Source organism: Nomascus leucogenys, chromosome 7b (assembly GCF_006542625.1).
Source record: "Nomascus leucogenys isolate Asia chromosome 7b, Asia_NLE_v1, whole genome shotgun sequence".
NCBI classification, from domain to species: Eukaryota; Metazoa; Chordata; class Mammalia; order Primates; family Hylobatidae; genus Nomascus; species Nomascus leucogenys.
Window position 1 is genome coordinate 11,011,118 of NC_044387.1, and position 17,907 is coordinate 11,029,024.

General features: G+C 55.9%; 1 protein-coding gene across 2 annotated transcripts in view; it reads right to left on the reverse strand.

The window, feature by feature from the left end:
* Window positions 1–593: 593 nt before the first annotated feature.
* MGAT3 (beta-1,4-mannosyl-glycoprotein 4-beta-N-acetylglucosaminyltransferase) overlaps window positions 594–17,907 on the reverse strand; it is a 35,231-nt gene continuing 17,917 nt past the window's right edge. The window contains exons 1-2 of one of the 2 annotated variants that reach the window (XM_030815516.1): window positions 15,414–15,499; window positions 594–5,438 (exon numbers count right to left, since the gene is read on the reverse strand). In XM_030815516.1, the coding sequence (XP_030671376.1) occupies window positions 3,836–5,437 (1,602 nt within the window). In that variant the 5' untranslated portion in view covers window position 5,438; window positions 15,414–15,499 and the 3' untranslated portion in view covers window positions 594–3,835. Of the gene's footprint in view, window positions 5,439–15,413; window positions 15,500–17,907 lie in introns of those variants that run through there. The other variant, XM_030815515.1, reaches the window with a different exon arrangement.

Here is a 17,907-nt window from a genome sequence, read left to right on the forward strand (position 1 = left end):
GCTCCTTGGAAGCCCCCACATCCCAAGGCTCCAAGCGCTGTCCAAGCACAAGTTCAAGGTTGGCTACATGGGAGGGAGATACCTGCTCCTGGGAGTCCAGAGAACCCGGTGCTGAGAGTCCAGGTCCAGAATCTACATGGCTGTGGCCTTGGATGAGGCCTTTAGAACCTGACAGGAAAAACTGCTGAGGCAGGAGCACTTATTTTGATGCCCCGGAGCAGAATTGTGGGAGAACCACTCCCTCTCTACCAAGGCACCAAAGCCTTCATCCAGATCCCCAAAAGGGTCCCTGCCCACCTGCAGGAGGGTGGGCGCCTCTGGTCCTAGGAGCCTGGCTCACTTCTGCTTCCTTCCACCAGACCTTGGCCCAGCATCTTCCACTTCCCAGCTGCTTCCACCTGTGGCTGGGAGACACATCATCCCTAAGTGAAGGTGCTCCCTGCAGCCCCCTCTCCCCACTGGCCATCCAGTCCTTGGGAAGGTCTTGCACCCCATGGATCCAGAAGCAAGGGTGTCTTTAGCAAGACCAGAGCCACCTGCTCCCACCCCTCCCTGCCCCAGAGCACCCACAAACCGGCCACACACGCACACAATTCAGACTTTGTAGCTGTTTTTATTATTAATACTATCTTCTCCTTTAAGCATCCCTTTAAGGGTGAAATGAAATCCAACCATTTACAGAGAAAATGATTTCAGAATGTACATATTGATTTTCCCTTACAAAAAAAATAATACTATTATTGATGTCCTTACATTATACATTTCCCAGGGTCCTGCCTTCTGCTTGGACAAGTCCTGTCTCCCCACCCAGACTCTCCCTGTTGCCCCCAAAGCTCTCCCATGCTGCCCCTGGGAACCGACGTGACCCATGGGTGGACAAGACCAGCCATGCTTCCTGGATGCTTGGCATGGACAGGCCTCCTTGGGTCTAGGGGTCTCAGAGCCAGTTATTCCCACGAAGAAACGTGGACATGGGACATGGCAGCAGTGTGCCTGTGGTCACATTCAGCTTGGTTTCCCTTCATATTGAGGGAGTGGCCCTGGGTTCGTCTGCCCCCACCAAATTCCCAGTGTATGCTGTGATATGTGAAACTCTTCAATCCCGCGCCCTGGCCCCCACCCCTCTGACAGCTTTCCTCTCCACTGATGGCCAGACCTTCACTGCTGCTGCTGTGAACAGGCCCTGCCCCACTAGGTCTGTGAGGAAGGCAGAGCCTGGCAGCTCTGAGCTGCTCTTATCTTCCTTCCCTTAGCCCTGAGCCGGTGCCCTGGAGGGCATCCCACGGCAACTGAGGGTGTCAGGGGCGTGGGGGTGAGAAAGCTGCCAAGGAGGGAGGCCCCAGGCCAGGGTCTGGGCATGATCAGGAGCCCTGAGACTCCCTGTCTGTGGGGTGCAGCCTGGCCTGGATTGACCCAGAGCCACAGGGACCCCGAGTTTTTGAGCTACCTCTCGACCCCAAGAGGAAACAGAAAGGAAGGCTGCTGTGACTTCAAAGGAGGAGTTCCATGGGGGGCAGTCCCCTGGATGGGAGCAAAGTGGCTCAGAGCCCCTCAGCCCACTTCACGCTTGCCCACCAGTGGCTGCTCTGAGGCCAGCTCCCCACACCATGCCCTCACTGGGCACTTAACCCAGACAGAGCTGTGGCAAGGAGATGCCCTCCTCTCCTGGCCCATCAGGAAACCCCCAACCATAAGACATCCGGAGAAAGCCCCACTGGAGGTGGGGGGAGGGGACGGGTGGGATGATGCGGCTGGGGCCGAGAGGGGCTGGGGAGGTAGTGGGCTCTCAGCTGCACAGCCCTCAGGTCAGGAGGATTCTCATTCCTCAGACTGAAAGACAGACAGACAGACAGACCCTGAATCCCCTTTAGCTTTGCTTTCTAGGCTCCCCAAGGGCTTTCTGCCTCAGTCATTTTGGGGAGCTGCAGGAGGTGTGGCCACAGGCCCGAGGAAGAGGCCAGGCCTGGGCCTGGCCTCCCCCATCCACACACAAGCATGTATTTACACGGACACAGCAATACAGACATGTACAAATACACACCAAGCATGCACCCATGCCCATAAATATACACACACACACACGCACAAACATGAGCCATTCCACAGACCAACTCTGCAAACCGGCATCATTGGGTAGCGTCTGGGAGCCGAGGGGAGGGGGTGTTTCCCCTTCCCACAGAGCTGCAGGCTCCTCACTGCCCCCAGCCCTGGGCTGCACAGTGAGGGAAACAGGAGCAAGCTGTTCCGGAAACACAGTGAGAGCTGGATCCGACGAATGAGTTATTGCTGCTCCCTCCCCCTCTCCCAGAGATGCTACTGGTCCCCCATATCCATTCTCTTCTCCTCCATCAATAAGAAAACTCCCAAGGTGAGGCCAGGCACATGGCGGCCCCGCTGAAGACTACACTTCCCAGGTTCCCTTGCGGCTGCTTGTGGCCATGTGACTGAGCCCCAGCCAATGAGAGGCCGGCAGAGCTGAGCCTGCCAATTCTGGCTCATGCCTTTAGCAAAAAGTGGGTGTGCCCCTCTTGCCTACTTCTGCTTCCTCCAGGTTTGGATGCACACAGGAGGGTGGGCGCTGGAGCAGCCGCTGTGTACCCAGAATTGGAAGGTGCGTATGAAGAAACGCAGAGCTGCCCTACCAGCTCTGGGCCATCTCAATCTAGACTAATTAGAAACAAGCTTCCCTCTTGCTTAAACCACTGTATTTCAGGGTCTCCTAATCACAGCAGCTCAGACTCAACTCCAACAAAGACATCCCCACCAAGGCAAGCTATGAGGAATAGGAAGCATACAACTGGCCTTACTGTCCCTTCTTGGGCCCAAGACAGCCTCATGGCCCCTTCCTGGCCCCCAGCCAGCCTGCCCCAAGGAGGGGCACAACAGTGACTGCACCTGGGACAGTGGACAGCTGGGACTGGGTGTCAGAAGGAAGGGGTTATGGGGAGGGAGAGACGGATCCGTGCAGAGGCCTCATGTCAGTCTTCTCCTCCCCACTTCCCCCTCAAGGCCACACCTACAGCTGGACTCTTGGCCTTGCAAGGACTGAGTGCACAGTCCACAAGACAGCAATGTGAACGGGAGAAGGAACGTCAACGCCAGGTTTGGAACCAAAAGGAAAGCTCCTTAGGGTTCTCCAGGCCCCTGTGTTGGCTCACGACAGCCTGAGGGGTGCAGAGACAGACTCAGGCACCAGCATCCCAGGGCAGCCAGGTCTTGTCCTTTGCGGCAGGGGGTGGAGTTCTGTCTCCCTCTGGCCCAGCACTTCTGACTACACTGCAAAGCATTCCTCAGCACCTCCTCTTGGTAGGATGTGGCTTTTTCATCTCTTTCCTCCCAGGTGTCCACGCTTCCTCCTGGACCCAAATGCATCTACTTACAGAGCCCTGGGTCCTCCTGGCAGGCCGGTCTCCCACACCGAGCCCAAGGCCCAGGGATGCCAAATGGTGGGCTTTTTCCCGGCCTGGCCACCCCCCAGAGGCTGCCTGGTGAGATCCTGCAGGCTCTCTTCCCCAATCCTGCCTGCCCTCCCCCACTACCCAGGAACCACCACGCACACTCCAGTGGCACCTGCTGGCCACAGCTGTCTTGGCAGTCATAAGGGCCACCCAGACGTCACGGCCTGTGCCCTCTCCCAACAGGAGGGATGTTTTCTGAGCTCAAAGGCCTGACCCTTGATTCACAAGGGCTTCAGTGGGGAAACCCTACCCCCACCCCCACTCCCCACCCACTCCTGGTCCCCTCAAGAACCACGGAGCGGGCAGGAGGCAGGGAGATAGCGCTAGGGGCCACCGCCACCCCGGCCCTGCCACGAGCCCTATCAGATCATGCAGCCCTAGACTTCCGTCTCGTCCAGTTTGCCCCGGGTGGGCGGCCTACCCTCGGGACCCCTGTGGCGCCGCCCGCCCGCCGCCGTGCTCCTGGGCTCCTGGTAGGGGTTGTCCAGCAGGTAGCGGAACCGGTCGTAGTTCTTCAGCAGGTACTTGGGCGCATACATGTGCTCGCTGGGGTCTGCGGGTGGGTACTCCTGCTGCGTGCCGTCGAACCAGCCCCCGGTGCGGATCAGGCCGCGGATGTAGTTCAGGTCCCGCTTGTCCTCGTAGTCACCCCAGCGTGGGAAGTCGCCATTCTGGGCGGACACGAGCTTGAAGTAGATGCCCTCGGGCGTGAAGCACCAGGAGCAGTGCCAGCCGGCGAAGTGCAGGGGGCTGCCCAGCGACCACTGCACCAGGATGTGGCCGGTGCGGTTCTCGTACTGCCTGAAGTTGGGCATGGTGTAGTACTGGCGGCGGCGCAGGCGGATGCCGTCCAGCCCGTACACTGCCTGCAGCATGTCCACCGTGCAGCCCGACACCACCTCCAGGGTGCCCGGCTGCTTCCAGAAGAAGCCGTAGAGCGACTTGCGCATGTGGAAGGCGAAGGGCTCGGTCCAGCCATCGTAGAGCTTGAGGAAGAGGACGCCGTCGCGGGCCGGGATCTCGTCCGCATCGTCAATTATGAAGACGTCGTCGGGCCGCAGGTTGCGCAGCCGTGAGACGCCGTCCTGGGTGAGGAAGGTGCGCAGGTAGTCGTCGGCGATCCAGCCGTCCTGTCGGCCGCCCGGCGGGAAGTGGTCCAGGAAGACGTAGAGCACCTTGTGGCGGATGTACTCGAAGGTGCCATTGGTCAGCATCTCCCGGAACTTGAGCGGCCGCGGCTCCCCGTAAGCCGTGAAGTTGGACTCGCACACCACAAAGGCGTCCACCACGTCGCCCAGCTCGTGGAAGCGCACGTCCAGCAGATCGAACTCGTGGTTGACGTTGATGGCGTTGATGATGCGGCGCGGCACCTCCCTGGGCACCAGCCGCTCCTTGGTGGGCAGGTTGGAGTACTGCACCACGGTGGGCACGCCGCAGCTGGGTCCGTGCCAGCCGGGCAGGCACACGCACTCCACCCACTTGCGCCGCGCGCCCCGGCCCCCCGTGCGCTCCCGGGCGCTCAGCAGGTACCGGGGTGGCCGCCGGGCCGAGGAACCGTTGGCCCCCTCGGGCTTCTCCTCCGGCCGTCCCGGGGGCGGCCTCTCCAGCATCTTGGTGCCGGGTTTGAAGCAGACGCCGCCGGCCTTGGTGCGCACGAAATACTCGGTTGTGTCCTCGGGCAGCACCAAGTCCACCCGGTGGAGCTCGTCGGCCGCCTTGCTGGGCGGCAGCGGCTGCAGCAGGGGCGAGTGGGAGTCGAGCGGGGTACGCAGCAGGTCGGGGCCTCCTGGCTCGGGGCTGGCCTGGGGCGTGACCGGGGCATTGTTCCAGAAGAAGCTGGACACCAGGTTAGGGCTGAGGGAGGCCAGTTCTCGGGGGAAGGTGACATAGGACAGGGTCTTGAAGAAATGCAGGAAGGAGATGAGGCACAGGCCGGCCATACAGAACATGAGAAAGAGCTTGTAGCGTCTCATCTTCATCCTGCGGGAGAGAGAGAAGACAGCAGACTCATCAGGGCAGCCCAGGCTCCTTTCCTAGGAAGGGGACCTAGGAGGCCTCTGCTGCCACCTTGCTGGACAATGTGGTGGCCAGCACCTGCTGCCTCTGCATGGAGTGATCTCCTGCCCCCAAGAGTCAACTCGCGGTACCAAGGCCCCTGAAAGCTCCAGCACTGAGGACACCGCCGTGCTCCCATGGCTCTTCCCTGAGATCCCCAGGCCACCACTCTGCCCCCTCTGCAGCCTGCTCCTCCGCCTGGCCCACCCCACCATGACTGTACGGCTGCACTGCTAGGCTTGGCTCCAGGAGCAAAATGCGCCCTGGGAAAAGCTCAACCCGCAGTGCACGCCCCGCCCAAGGACAGAATGGGGAGAGCAGGCTGTAGGCTGCCCTCGTGGGTCCTGTCCCTCCCCTCCTATCTTCTTTTTTATGGACATACTGACAAACCTTTTGAATATTTTTTCACTGAAAAAACTCACAGGTCTCAAGGGAAAACACTTAATTCTAACATATTTAATGAATAAAATTAGGCCAGGCGTGGTGGCTCACGCCTGTAATCCCAACACCTTCAGAGGCCGAGGCAGGAGGATCGCTTGAGCCCAGGAGTTTGAGACCAGCTTGGACAACATAGTGAGACCCCATCTCTACAGAAAATTTAAAAATTAGCCAGGTGTGGTGCCATGTGCCTGTGGTCCCAGCTACTCAGGAGGCTGAGGTGGGAGGATCACTTGAGACCTCAAGGTTGAGGCTGCAGTAAGCCATGATTGCACCACTGCACCCCAGCCTGGACGACAGACTGAGATCCCATCTCAAAAACAAAATAAAATAAAAGTTCCCTTTCATTATCCCATGCCCTTTACTAATCTCCAGGCATAAAAATTTGAGGTCGGCCAGTGCAGTGGCTCACGCCTATAATCCCAGCACTTTGGGAGGCCGAGGTGGGCAGATCACAAGGTCAGGAGTTCGAGACCAGCCTGGCCAACATGGTGAAACCCCGTCTCTACTAAAAATACAAAAGTTAGCTGGGCGTAGTGGCGCATGCCTGTAATCCCAGCTACACCAGCTGAGGCAGGAGAATTACTTGAACCCAGGAGGCGGAAGTTGCAGTGAGCCAAGATCGCGCCATTGCACTCCAGAGCCTGGGCGACAAGAGCAAGACTCCATCTAAAAAAAAAAAAAAAAAAAAGTGAGGTCTATCTCTGGCTTTATAAGCAATTTTTCTATTCTTGGTTTAATATTTTTCATAAATACCACCATATTGGACACTAAGTCTAACCAAGTTGTTTTCCTCAATCAATGATAGATTTAAAAGATTTTGGTATCAGTAGAAATAAATGTACCAGTTCCTTTTAAATCCCACATATTACATGGCCATTGTGAATAAATCACTCTGTATTCCTGACTCATGATGTAACCATTTGCTATTCATTTATACAGTTTAATTTATCAATTAGTTTATGGCTGTGGAATGGAGATGCTTGTATATTCTCATTCTCCAATTTAAATAAGCTTTTTTTTTGTTTTTGTTTGTTTGTTTTTAAGACAGAGTCTCGCTCTGTCGCCCAGGCTGAAGTGCAGTGGTGCGATCTCTGCTCACTGCAGCCTCTGCCTCCCAGGTTCAAGCAATTCTCCCACCTCAGCCTCCCAAGTAGCTAGGGTTACAGGCACACGCCACCACACCCAGCTAATTTTTGTATTTTTAGTAGAGATTGAGTTTCGCCATGTTGGCTAGACAGGTCTCGAACTCCTGACCTCAGGTGATCCGCCCACCTCGGCCTCCCAAAGTGCTGAGATAAGGCATGAGCCACCATGCCTGGCCTAAATAAACTTTTAATTTTAGAATATTTGTAGATTATCAGAAAACGTGCAAAGATAGCACAGAGGCTTCCTCACGCACTTCACCCTATTGCTCCCAGTTTATACCACCATGGTACTAGGAAACGGACATCGGAATGTTACCATCAGCCAAACCCCACACTGGATTTGGATCCCTGGTTTTATGAATGAGCCGTGCAGCCACAGAGCACCTCCGACCGTAGCCATCCAGCTCATTTCACCCTTGAGTCTAGGCAGGTGGGCAGGCGGGCCAGGAGTTTACATCCATTTGACCAGTGAAGATGCTGGGTGGGGCCAAGTAAGACCAGTGACCTGTCCGGGGGGAACCCACTGAGTCACAGAAAAGGCTGAGACAGAAACCTTGCCTTTGGCATCTGGCACTGTCCTACCTAGATATTCTTAAAATGTTCCCATCTGTGGCTTCTCTTTATTTTTGATTCTTTCTCTGGGTCATGCTCTCCCCCTCACTTTTTTTTTGAGACACAGTCTCACTCTGTCACCCAGGCTGAAGTGCAGTGGTGAGATCCTGGCTCACTGCAACTTCCATCTACCAGGTTCACGCAATTCTCTTGCCTCAGCCTCCCAAGTAGCTGGAATTACAGGTGTGTGCCACCATGCCCTGATAATTTTTGTATTTTTAGTGCAGATGTGGTTTCACTACGTTGGCCAGGCTGGTCTTGAACTCCTGACCTCAAGTGATTTGCCCACCTCAGCTTCTGAAAGTGCTGGGATTACAGGCATGAACCACTGTGGCCAGCCTCCCTACTTTTTAACTCTAAGGACAGCAAGGTAGGGTGGAAAGATAGGAACTTGGGTTAGGCGTGGTGGCTCACGCCTGTAATCCCAGCACTTTGGGAAGCTGAGGCAGGCGGATCACCTGAGGTCAGGAGTTTGAGACCAGCCTGGCCAACGTGGTGAAACCCTGTCACTACTAAAAATACAAAAATTAGCTGGGCATGGTGGTGGGCACCTGTAATCCCAGCTACTCGGGAGGCTGAGGCAGGAGAATCGCTTGAACCAGGGAGGTGGGGTTGCAGTGAGCCGAGATCGCACCACTGTACTCCAGCCTGAGCAACAGAGTGAGACTCCGTCTCAAACAAACAAACAAACAAACAAGGCTCCTAATCATTCTGAACCTTAGTTTCTCCATCTGTGAAATGGGCACAGAGTTCCTGGCATGCAGCATGTGCTCAATAAGCTCTTGTTCCTTTCAATGCTCAAGGCTGGATGCCCCCAATTTAATTTTCTCCAAGTCACATGGTCATAAGGCACAGAATCACAACACAATTGATCTAGAAATCTTAAGGACCATCTCCTCCAACTCTTTCATTTTATAGGGGAGGAAACCAGGACCTAGGGGCCTTCAGGGACCTGCTCAAAGTCACAACAGAGCTGGAGTGTGAAGCGGGCAGCTGGGCTCCTGCACCAGGTGCCCCTCATGGCCTCAGCTTGCGAGGAGTCCTGAGCAGGCTGGTAAGAAGCAGTCGAGCTGCTGATCCCAACAATCAGGGCAGCGCTTGCCCCATTCGAGCTCAGATATCCCTCCTCCAGTAAACGCCTGCCCCCCTGGAGCTGCCCACACGGAGTGGGCACAGCTGACTACAGGCAGGTAGAACAATCTGAGGTAGGGGTCTGACCTCTGCTAAATGTCCCAGGGCAGAGCTGGGGCTTTTCGCCACCGGCGTTTGGAAGGAGGGGCTGCTCCTTGATAACATTTTGAAGTGGGTCTTCTGCACTTCATTCTCCATTTTGGATTCCAGCCCTTGTCTGGCAAAGTGAGACCAGTTGGGCTGGACCAGCAGTGTGAGCAAAAGGGGCTAGGAGTTCCTGCTGCGGCCAGGACCAGGCACAAGGCAATACTGCAGCCGTGGTTAGCATGGCGGAAGCTTCCAGGGCAACTTACTCTTGGGGTTTCAGGACTTGGAAAGGCAGCCTGGATCCTTCTGGTGGGCTATTTTTCTTTCTTTTTTTTTTTTTTTTTGAGATGGAGTTTTGCTTTTGTTGCCCAGGCTGGAGCGCAATGGTGCAGTCTCGGCTCACCGCAACCTCTGCCTCAAGCAATTCTCCCACCTTAGCCTCCTGAGTAGCTGGGATTACAGACATGCACCACCACACCGGCTAATTTTGTATCTTTAGTAGAGGTGGGGTTTCACCATGTTGGTCAGGCTCGTCTCAAACTCCTGACCTCAGGTGATCCGCCCGCCTTGGCCTCCCAGAGTGCTGGGATTACAGGTGTGGGCCACTGTGCCTGGCCTTAGTGGGCTATTTTTCTGTACTTGGGACCTGCCTCTGTGGGGGACACTCTAAATTACCCAACTGGTGTAAGCTATGTGGCAGGCATGGCCTGGGGCTGCCATTCAGACTCTAAATCCCCTGGCAGCATGAACAAAGGCTTTAGCAAACGAGGTAAGAGGAACTCAGAGAGGCAAGGAAACAGCCTGCTTGACGTAAAGGGCCTCCGTGGACCTGCTGAGGTCAGATTGACCCAGCTGCCCCTTGGCTGGCTTTCAGGATCTGGTTACTCACAGCCAGCTATGCCCTTCTGAGCACGGACTCACCAGTGCTTGGGAGCTCCCCTCTCAGTCACTGGAGCCTTCAGGGCAGGGCCCCTTAATAAGGCCTCAGTCTGGGTTGCTGCTGAGAATCAAGGATCTGAGCATGTTTCCCTCATCATTCAGGCTGCTAGGAGGCTCAGAAGCACACAGTGGTCAGCCCAGAGCATGTCAACAGCACCTCACAGACAGCATTTTCTTGGACCCCTTCACTTGCAGCTGCCTGTATAGTTTCAATCCTTTTCAGCTCAATTCCTTTTTGTCTTTTCATTTTTTTTTTATTGAGACAGCATATAAATAAAATGGAATAAATAAGCACTGGCACTCAGGGTCTCATTTAAATCTCTCAGGCACTCTGGTAGGTTATTTAAACTGCCCTGTTTTAACAGATGGAGAAAACGAGACTCAGAAAGATGGCAAGACTTTCCCCAAAGGACATCATTAAGGAGGTGGCTGAGTCAGGACTTGAACATAAATTCTGGTTCTCAAGCCAATGCCTCTCTCCCTCATGACAGCTGAGACCACCAGATCCCTCTGTAGTGCAGGTGGCCCAGCTGTGGGCTAAAGCCATGGAACCAAACTGGGCCCCAGTTGGTGGCATTTCAGCTTCCATTACAAAGCTTCATCAAAGCTGGGCACAGGGGCTCATGCCTCTGGAATCTCTGCACTTTGGGAGGCCAAGGTGGGCAGATTGCTTCAGTCCGGGAGTTCAAGACCAACTTGGGCAACGTAGCTAAACCCCGTCTCTACAAAAAAAAAAAAAAAAAGTTAGCAGTGCCTACTTTCTAGCAGTGCCAGGCATGAAGAACTACTACATGCCTGTAGTTCTAGCTACTTGGGAAGCTGAGGTGGGAAGACTGCTTGAGCCCTGCAGGTCAAGGCTGCAGTGAGCTGAGATCACAATTCTGCACTCCAGCCTGGGCAGGGGAGTGAGACTCTTATCTCAAAAGCAAAAATAACAAAGCATTGACAAACCATCAGGTGTAACAGTAAAACTATCACTGAGGATGACATGCCAGCCACTGTCCTAAGCTTGTTACACACGTGACTGTACTGAATCCTCCCAACACGAAGCAGGTACCCTTGTATAAGGAAACCAAGGCCGGGGAGATGATGTCGCTTGCACAGCGTTGCACAATAGAAGGATCATACTGGATCCTATAGGGTCAATCATGGGGTTGTATCCAGTGGTAAAGCTGTCCTGAGCCCCTTCCAGCTGCCACGTTCAACCCAGGTAGTGACAGGGCCCCTGAGGAGTCCACCTGTGACCAGTGAAGACAACCCAGTGGATGGTGCAGCCCCTGGGGCATTTGATCCATACAACGTGCCACAAGGTGCTCACCCAACCCATGTCACTCATTCACTCAGCAACGATTTTGCCAGAGCCCCGTTTGCCAGGCACCTCGGTGGGTACTGGGAACATGGGGAGACAGGACGGACCAAAATCCCTGCCCTCAGGGAGCCTGCTCCACACCCAGCAGGTAGGGAGCCTGCGTAAACTACAAACACACGAGTCAGCTGGGAAAACTGCGTGCCCAAAGAGGCCGTGCTCCGGAGAAAGACAAAGCGGGTAACGGGCAGGAGCGAGTGAGTCATATGTCCGGTGATGAATGGAGTGGGCAGGGCAGGCTCACCGAGGAGGCGACGTGAGCAGAGACTCCACGCGGGAGAGGGCGCCAGGGAAGAATGTTCCAGGCGAAAGGCACAACCAGTGCCCTGGCAGGAGTGTATGTGTGCCAGTGAAGAACAGCAAGGCGGGTGGGATGGAGCAAGTGAGGGGACATGGGGGGCAGGGAACAAACCCAGATCACAGGGCCTGGAGCCATGGTTAGAAATGTGGCTTTCACTGGAGGATTCAGAGAAGGGAGGCCACGGCCTGACCTTGGTGTGAATGGCTTACTTTGGCTGCTCTGCTGAGAATAAATGGGCGTTTCAAGGGCAGGGCAGGGGAAGCCAGGAGGCCACACTGAACTACCCAGGTGAGTCAGGGTGGCTTCCACCAGGGTGTAGGGTGTAGAGTGTGCTCAGATTCTGCTGGATTTGCTGAAGAGCTAGATGTGAGCAAGGCAGCACACTGGGTGGCCCCAGGAACTGGAAGAATGGACCAGCCCTTGACTGGGGTGGAGGAGGCTGGCCCTATCCGGCAGACCTGGGGCTTGCAGCCAGCATCTGTCTCTGCAGGGCCCAGCCCTAACCACTACGTCTCCTCCTGCAGACACCAACGGTGAGGCCGGGCGTGAAGGACATGGCCAAAGTCAAACATTGGCTAGCAGCAGGTCCTGGGCTAACCTTTGTCTCTAGATCCAAACCTCAGGTCCTTTCTGCAGCATACTGTCTAGAAGCTTCACCTGAGGGATGGGCGGGGTGGGATATGCTTTATGTCTGTGGTCCCCCTGTGGCCTCAAAGCACTGTGGGGGACATCATCCAGCTCACCAGCCCACTGTCCCACTCCCACCCACTTCCCTGGATATATGTGGCTTGAGGTCCTCCAGCAGCTCAGGAAGCCAGGAGGGTCACTGTGGTTAGGACCTACCTGGAGAATAAGGTTAGCTGAGCGAGGACTTGGGGCCTCCCCTGGGCTGGGCACCCTCTGTGACCCAGGCAGGCAGCTCTCTGAGGACAAAACCCCTCTCCAGCTCCTTCCCACCACCAAGGCTAATCTCTGTTAGCGCAGATGCCATACTCTGGCCCTTACTCAGTTCGTTAAAATTCACCTAGTATTTCTCAGATGCCTGCTCTGTGCCAAGATAGCCTCCCTGGAACCAAAGCACCTGCCTCTGCCCCAAGCCAGAGCCCATCCCGAACTCTCCCAACCTCCCCCAGCTCCTCATCATCGTCGACGTTCCTATAGTCACTATGAACAGAGCAGGTCACCTGACCTCTCTCAGCCTCAACTCTTCCATGTATAAAATGGGTATCATTATCTCTGCCCTGCTTATTTCAAGTGAGAATCAGAGACCTATCCACAGCCCCAGCCCCAGTCAACACTAGGCTCATTTTCCCCTAGATGTCTGTCTTCCCAGCTGGCATATAAGCTCCCTGGAGCAGGGAATGTACACAGCAGGTGCTCAATGAGACCACCCCGCACTGCCCTGGGCCTCCACAATGCCCTCACCATCACTTCCATGTGCTCGGACTCCCCAGTTAAAATCCCAGCTCTGCCACTCCTATCTGTGTGGCCTTGTGCAGCTTAACCACTTTTCTGTACCTCTGTTTTCTCATCGATGAGATGCCTAGCACACAGTAAGCACTCAATGCTAAGTGCTAGCTCTTCTCTCTATTACTTTTCCCCAGCCTGGCAGAGAAGAGAAAGAGTGAGCCTTTGGGTGGGGACACACTAGAAGCAGAGGCTTGGAGGTGAGTCCCTGGCAGGGCCTCAGCCTAGGTGGGTGCTGTCCTATCTCAGGGCAACAGGGAGCAAAACCTAAACCTGCTGTGGGGAGGGGCCAGGGGCTGGGAAGCCACGCCTCCTGAGACTCCAAGAAAAGGGGGGCTTGAGGCTCCACCCCCACCCCACTGCCAGACACCCTGTGAGTTGCGCCCAGCTTCAGGGGCCTGTGCCTTTTTAAATTTTTTTAGACAGGGTTTTGTCTTACTTTGTCACCCAGGCAAGCTGGAGTACAGTGGGGTGGTCAAGGCTCACTGCAGCCACAAACTGCTGGGTTCAAGTGATCCTCCCACCTCAGCCTCCTAAGTAGCTGGGACCACAGGTGTGTGCCACTACTCGGCTGATTTTTTAAACATTTTTTTGTAGAGAGGAGGTCTCCCTACATTGCCAAGCTGGTCTCGACCTCCTGGGCTCAAGTGATACCTCGGCCCCCCAGTGCTGGGATTGCAAGCGTGGGCCACCACCTCTGGCCGGGCCTGGGTCTGTTGGGATAGGTGGTAGAGCATGGGCCAGGTGCTTCCTGGCAGCCAGGTAATCCTGGAAGAGGGAGGCCGAGGCCGACCTAGGATGGCAGCAGGCAGGCCTCAGGCAGTGGCCATTGCCTGGAGGGTCTGAGCTGGACAGATTTCCTTCCTTCCCTCCCTCTTCCCACTTCTTGTGCCATTTTTCTCTAGCTCTGCTTGGAAGCCTGACGGGCTGTGAGGGAGGGAAGCTGATGAGCCCAAACTCTGTGACCCAGCCATGACCTCATAGTCAGGACTCAGGTGGAGCCCAGCCAGGGGCTTCTGGCCAGGGAGAAGGGAGGTGCTCCCTGGAGGCCACTGGCTGTGATCGTGGGAGCTGGCCAGGCAGGTAGCAGCCTCCCAGGCGGACTCACAGTGACAGCTGTCACTTGGTGAAGGGTGGCTCCTGTGGAGCTCTCCGTGGTCCTGAGCTTGCCTGCGCTGGCCAGAGTCCTAGCTCAGTCCCCAGGGTGCCCTTGTCTGGCCTCACCCTGGCCCCTGCCACCCTCCTCCGTGGTTCAGACAGCTCATGTCTTAACAGCCACTTCCCCTGTCCACCACCCTCTGGCCCCTTCTCCGCCTTCCCCTCAACATCTGATGTCTGGTGTCTTCAGCTGGGGGACAGCCACAGGCACTCAACTCCTCCAACTGGGAGAAGGGGCCAGCTATCACGTGTCCAGCAGTAGGCAGGCCCAACACCCAGTGGGCACTCAGGGCATCCCTGGAATGTCCATGAGGGGCATTTTGGAGGATGCCAGAAACCACCTCAGTCTCCACTTCTGGGCAGGAAGTAGCCCATCCACTGCCCTCAGCCCTGGTACACCTCGGGGTGGACCCGCACTACCTCTCCAGGAGTTAGTTCATCTGCATGAAAGGGCTTCGCGCTGAAGCCCGTCTCCCTGTGCTCACCTTCCACTCGGCCTGGTCCTGCCCCACGTGACCTGAGGGCTCTGCCACCTCCAAAAGGAAGGCAGGAGGCACATCTTTGTGGCAATCCCTGCCATGTACAGCAGCTCCTGGGGCACAAGGTAGGCCAGTGGCCGCAATGGCCAGATCTGAACACTGCTGTGGCCTTGGCAAGTCACTCTGCCTCCCCGTGCCTCAGTTTCCCCCTCCATGATACGGAGGTATAACCGTTTCTATCTCAAGGGTTGTTGTGAGAGTTGAGTTAATCCCTGCAAAAAGCTAGGGACCATGCCTAAACACACAACAGATGCCCAGGACACACCGGCTCCACTGTTACTGGAAGTCTGGAGGATTTGGTTTGAATCCCAGTGCCATGACTTACTTGCTGTGTGCCCTCTGGCAAGTTACTTAGCCTCTCTGGTCCTCGGTCTTCTCCGATCTAAAAGGAAGATGTCACCCTCTGTTTTACAGTCCTGTGGGAGACCTGGCTGAGCCATGGTGTCAAAGCATTCTGCATGGAGCCTGGCCATTGGCAGAGGTTCTATAAATGCATGGTTTTTTTTTTCTTTCCTTCCATTTGGGTTTCCTGCTGGACGACCAAATGCAGATGACCCCCTGAATATGCCAGGCCTTGCTCCTGACCGGCTTTATTACCTTTAAGAAAGGTAACAAAGACACCTTTGTTAAGGTACAAAGGGAGGTGGGCCAACTGGGGGGCCGCTTAACCCTGACTGGCAGCCTCAGCCTGCAGGGCCTTTCTCAGTAACTCACCAGGCATTCAGGACCTAAGGCCAGAATCTGGGGAATCCGGCCCAGCCAAGGCCTGCAGACTCCTCTCCTGGGTCCAGAGGGCCTGTGAGTAAGAATTTGATCCAAGCCTTCACCCCAGGCCAGTGCCTCTGCATGTCCACTCCCACGGGCCGCCCATTCCAATCCCTTTGGGCTGCTAGAAGTTCTTCCTTCTGTTGACCTTCATCAGTTTCCCTGGAGCTTCTGCTACTGGTTCCTTCCCTGGGGTATGGCAGAGGGCGTCGGCATCTCAGGGGTCAGAAGACAGTGAGCACCTCCCCTGGACTCTGAGACTAAATGCAGCTTGAGGTTTCAGGATCCCACATGGGGAGACAGGTAGAGGCGGTGGCGCAGAACATGGCCGATCCTGGAGTCCCGGCGAGACTGGAGAAACAACTGCTGCTCTGCTGTCCTCCCCTCTCATCATCTGACTCACTCCTTTGACTGACACCCATCCACAGGGAAGCCTACACAAAGTGGTCACTCTGCAGTCGACGTATCATCCCAGCTACTGGTGGTCATCGGGGACGCAGCTATGTGTGTCTCCATTTTGCAGATGACAACATGGAGGCCTCAAGAGGTTAAGTGACTTGCTCAGCCACACACAGCTGGTGGGAATGAAACAGATGGAAACTGAGACTCCCCAAGCTGACAGGCAGACTACGGATCTGGGGGTTCTGCTCCAAGCTCAACACAAGTGGCCTGGGCGAGGGAGGGCCTGGTAGACCAGGACACCCAGCACCGAGGAATTCTGCTTCCCTAGCAGGCTCAGAGGGAAGAAGTCTGCTTCAGGGGCCAGGCCTGGTCAAAGACTCCATCTTCCCTGGATGGCCAGAGTCAAATCCTTGCAAATCCCGTTCAGCATGGAGCAGGTGAGACAGCTTCTGCTGTGCCCCCGCCATGGACGAAGAAACTAGACCAAGAGAGGAGAGACAGAGCTACAAGGGGAGCAGTTCTTAGATTAGTCAGGCAGGGTTCAGGGAAGACAGGGTGCCCAGGCCACCAGAATACCCACGAGAGTCTGGGCCTCACAGAGTCAGCCCCACTCTCTGCTGGCTCAGCTCCAGGGTGGAGGCCTTGCCAAAGGCTCAGCCCAAGACCCATCCCAGGAGCCCTTTCCATGGCAACCCCACCCCTTCCCCACCTCCAGTCACTGTGCACCACTCTCTCCCCTCCAAACCCATCCCCATCAGCTCCCTGCAGGCTGCCTGAGGACTTTCCCACGGAGTGGCCGGCAAGTGCCTGGGAAAGTTGGTTCCCAAAGCTGGGATCTATCACTGCTAGGACCCCGCCCCTCCTGCACTGGTCACTGGTCCATTCAGGACATCACCTCCTCATCCCCAGAGGCTCATTCCATGTTTTTGTTTTTGTTTTTTAGAGACGAGACCTGTGTTACCCAGGCTGGATGTGAATTCCTGGACTCAAGCAATCCTCCCATCTCAGCCTCGTGAGTAGTTGGGACTAGTCTCACACCACCATACCCAGCTTAATTTAATTTGAATTTTAATAGCTGCATGCTCTAGTGGCTCCTACATTAGACTGTGCAGTTTAGACTGAACGGGGAGGGCAGGAGGCAAGGAGTCAACCGGGTCCACTGCGCCAGCACCGCTGGAGAGATGGGGCTGCACTGAGGGAGGACCCTCATGGGGACAGTCACGGAGCTGGAGCAAGGGAGCATCCCAGGGCGCCAAGCCTGAGAGATGGCCCGTGATGAAGGGGGGGGCCAGGGGCGGGGCAGTGGTGAGCTGATGTCAAGGTCTTGGCTGAGAGGGGCTCACAGAGCATTGGTTAACTACAGGAGAGAGGGATGCAGCTCTGGGGGGCTGCCTGACACAAGGGTGCAGGGGCGTTAGGCAGGTGACTGGCAGAAGGAGACCTCGGGAGGGGAGGTGGGCTAAAGGCGGGCCTCAGGGCCTGACATACAGATGTACAGACACATCCCATGGACTGGTCCCATGGGCACTGAGGACAGCTGTTTCCCAGCCATGTCCCTGGAACTCCCCTCCAGGTGTCCCGGGACCTGAGAGAGAGGTGGAGTGAAGGGGGAGAGAAAACAAAGCCCAGGGACTCGCCCCCAAAAAATACAATCAAGAAGATGCTCCCAGCTTTTCAATTTCAGACCCTGAGTTCCTCGCCAGATTTTGTTTGAAGGAAAGCTTCTATAGTATTAAAAAAAAAAAAAGCCTGGCAAGCCCTGCTGTGAATTCATCCCTCACTCCACTCCACCGGCAGGGAGATGGAGGCCCTGAGGAGGGGGTGATTGGTGGAGGCCACACCACAAGCAGAACCCAGGCCTGACTCCAGGAAGGCAGGGGCGCTGGGCTGGGGCTTTTCCATCTTGGATCTTCAGCCCCCCGAGTCCAGGCAGAGAGGGACCTTACCAGGGAGCAGAGGGCGGATGTCCCACCCAGGGCTAGCGGTGCATGTGCACATTTCAGGAGGGCCGGAGGGCTCTGACTGCCTCTTACACACAAAG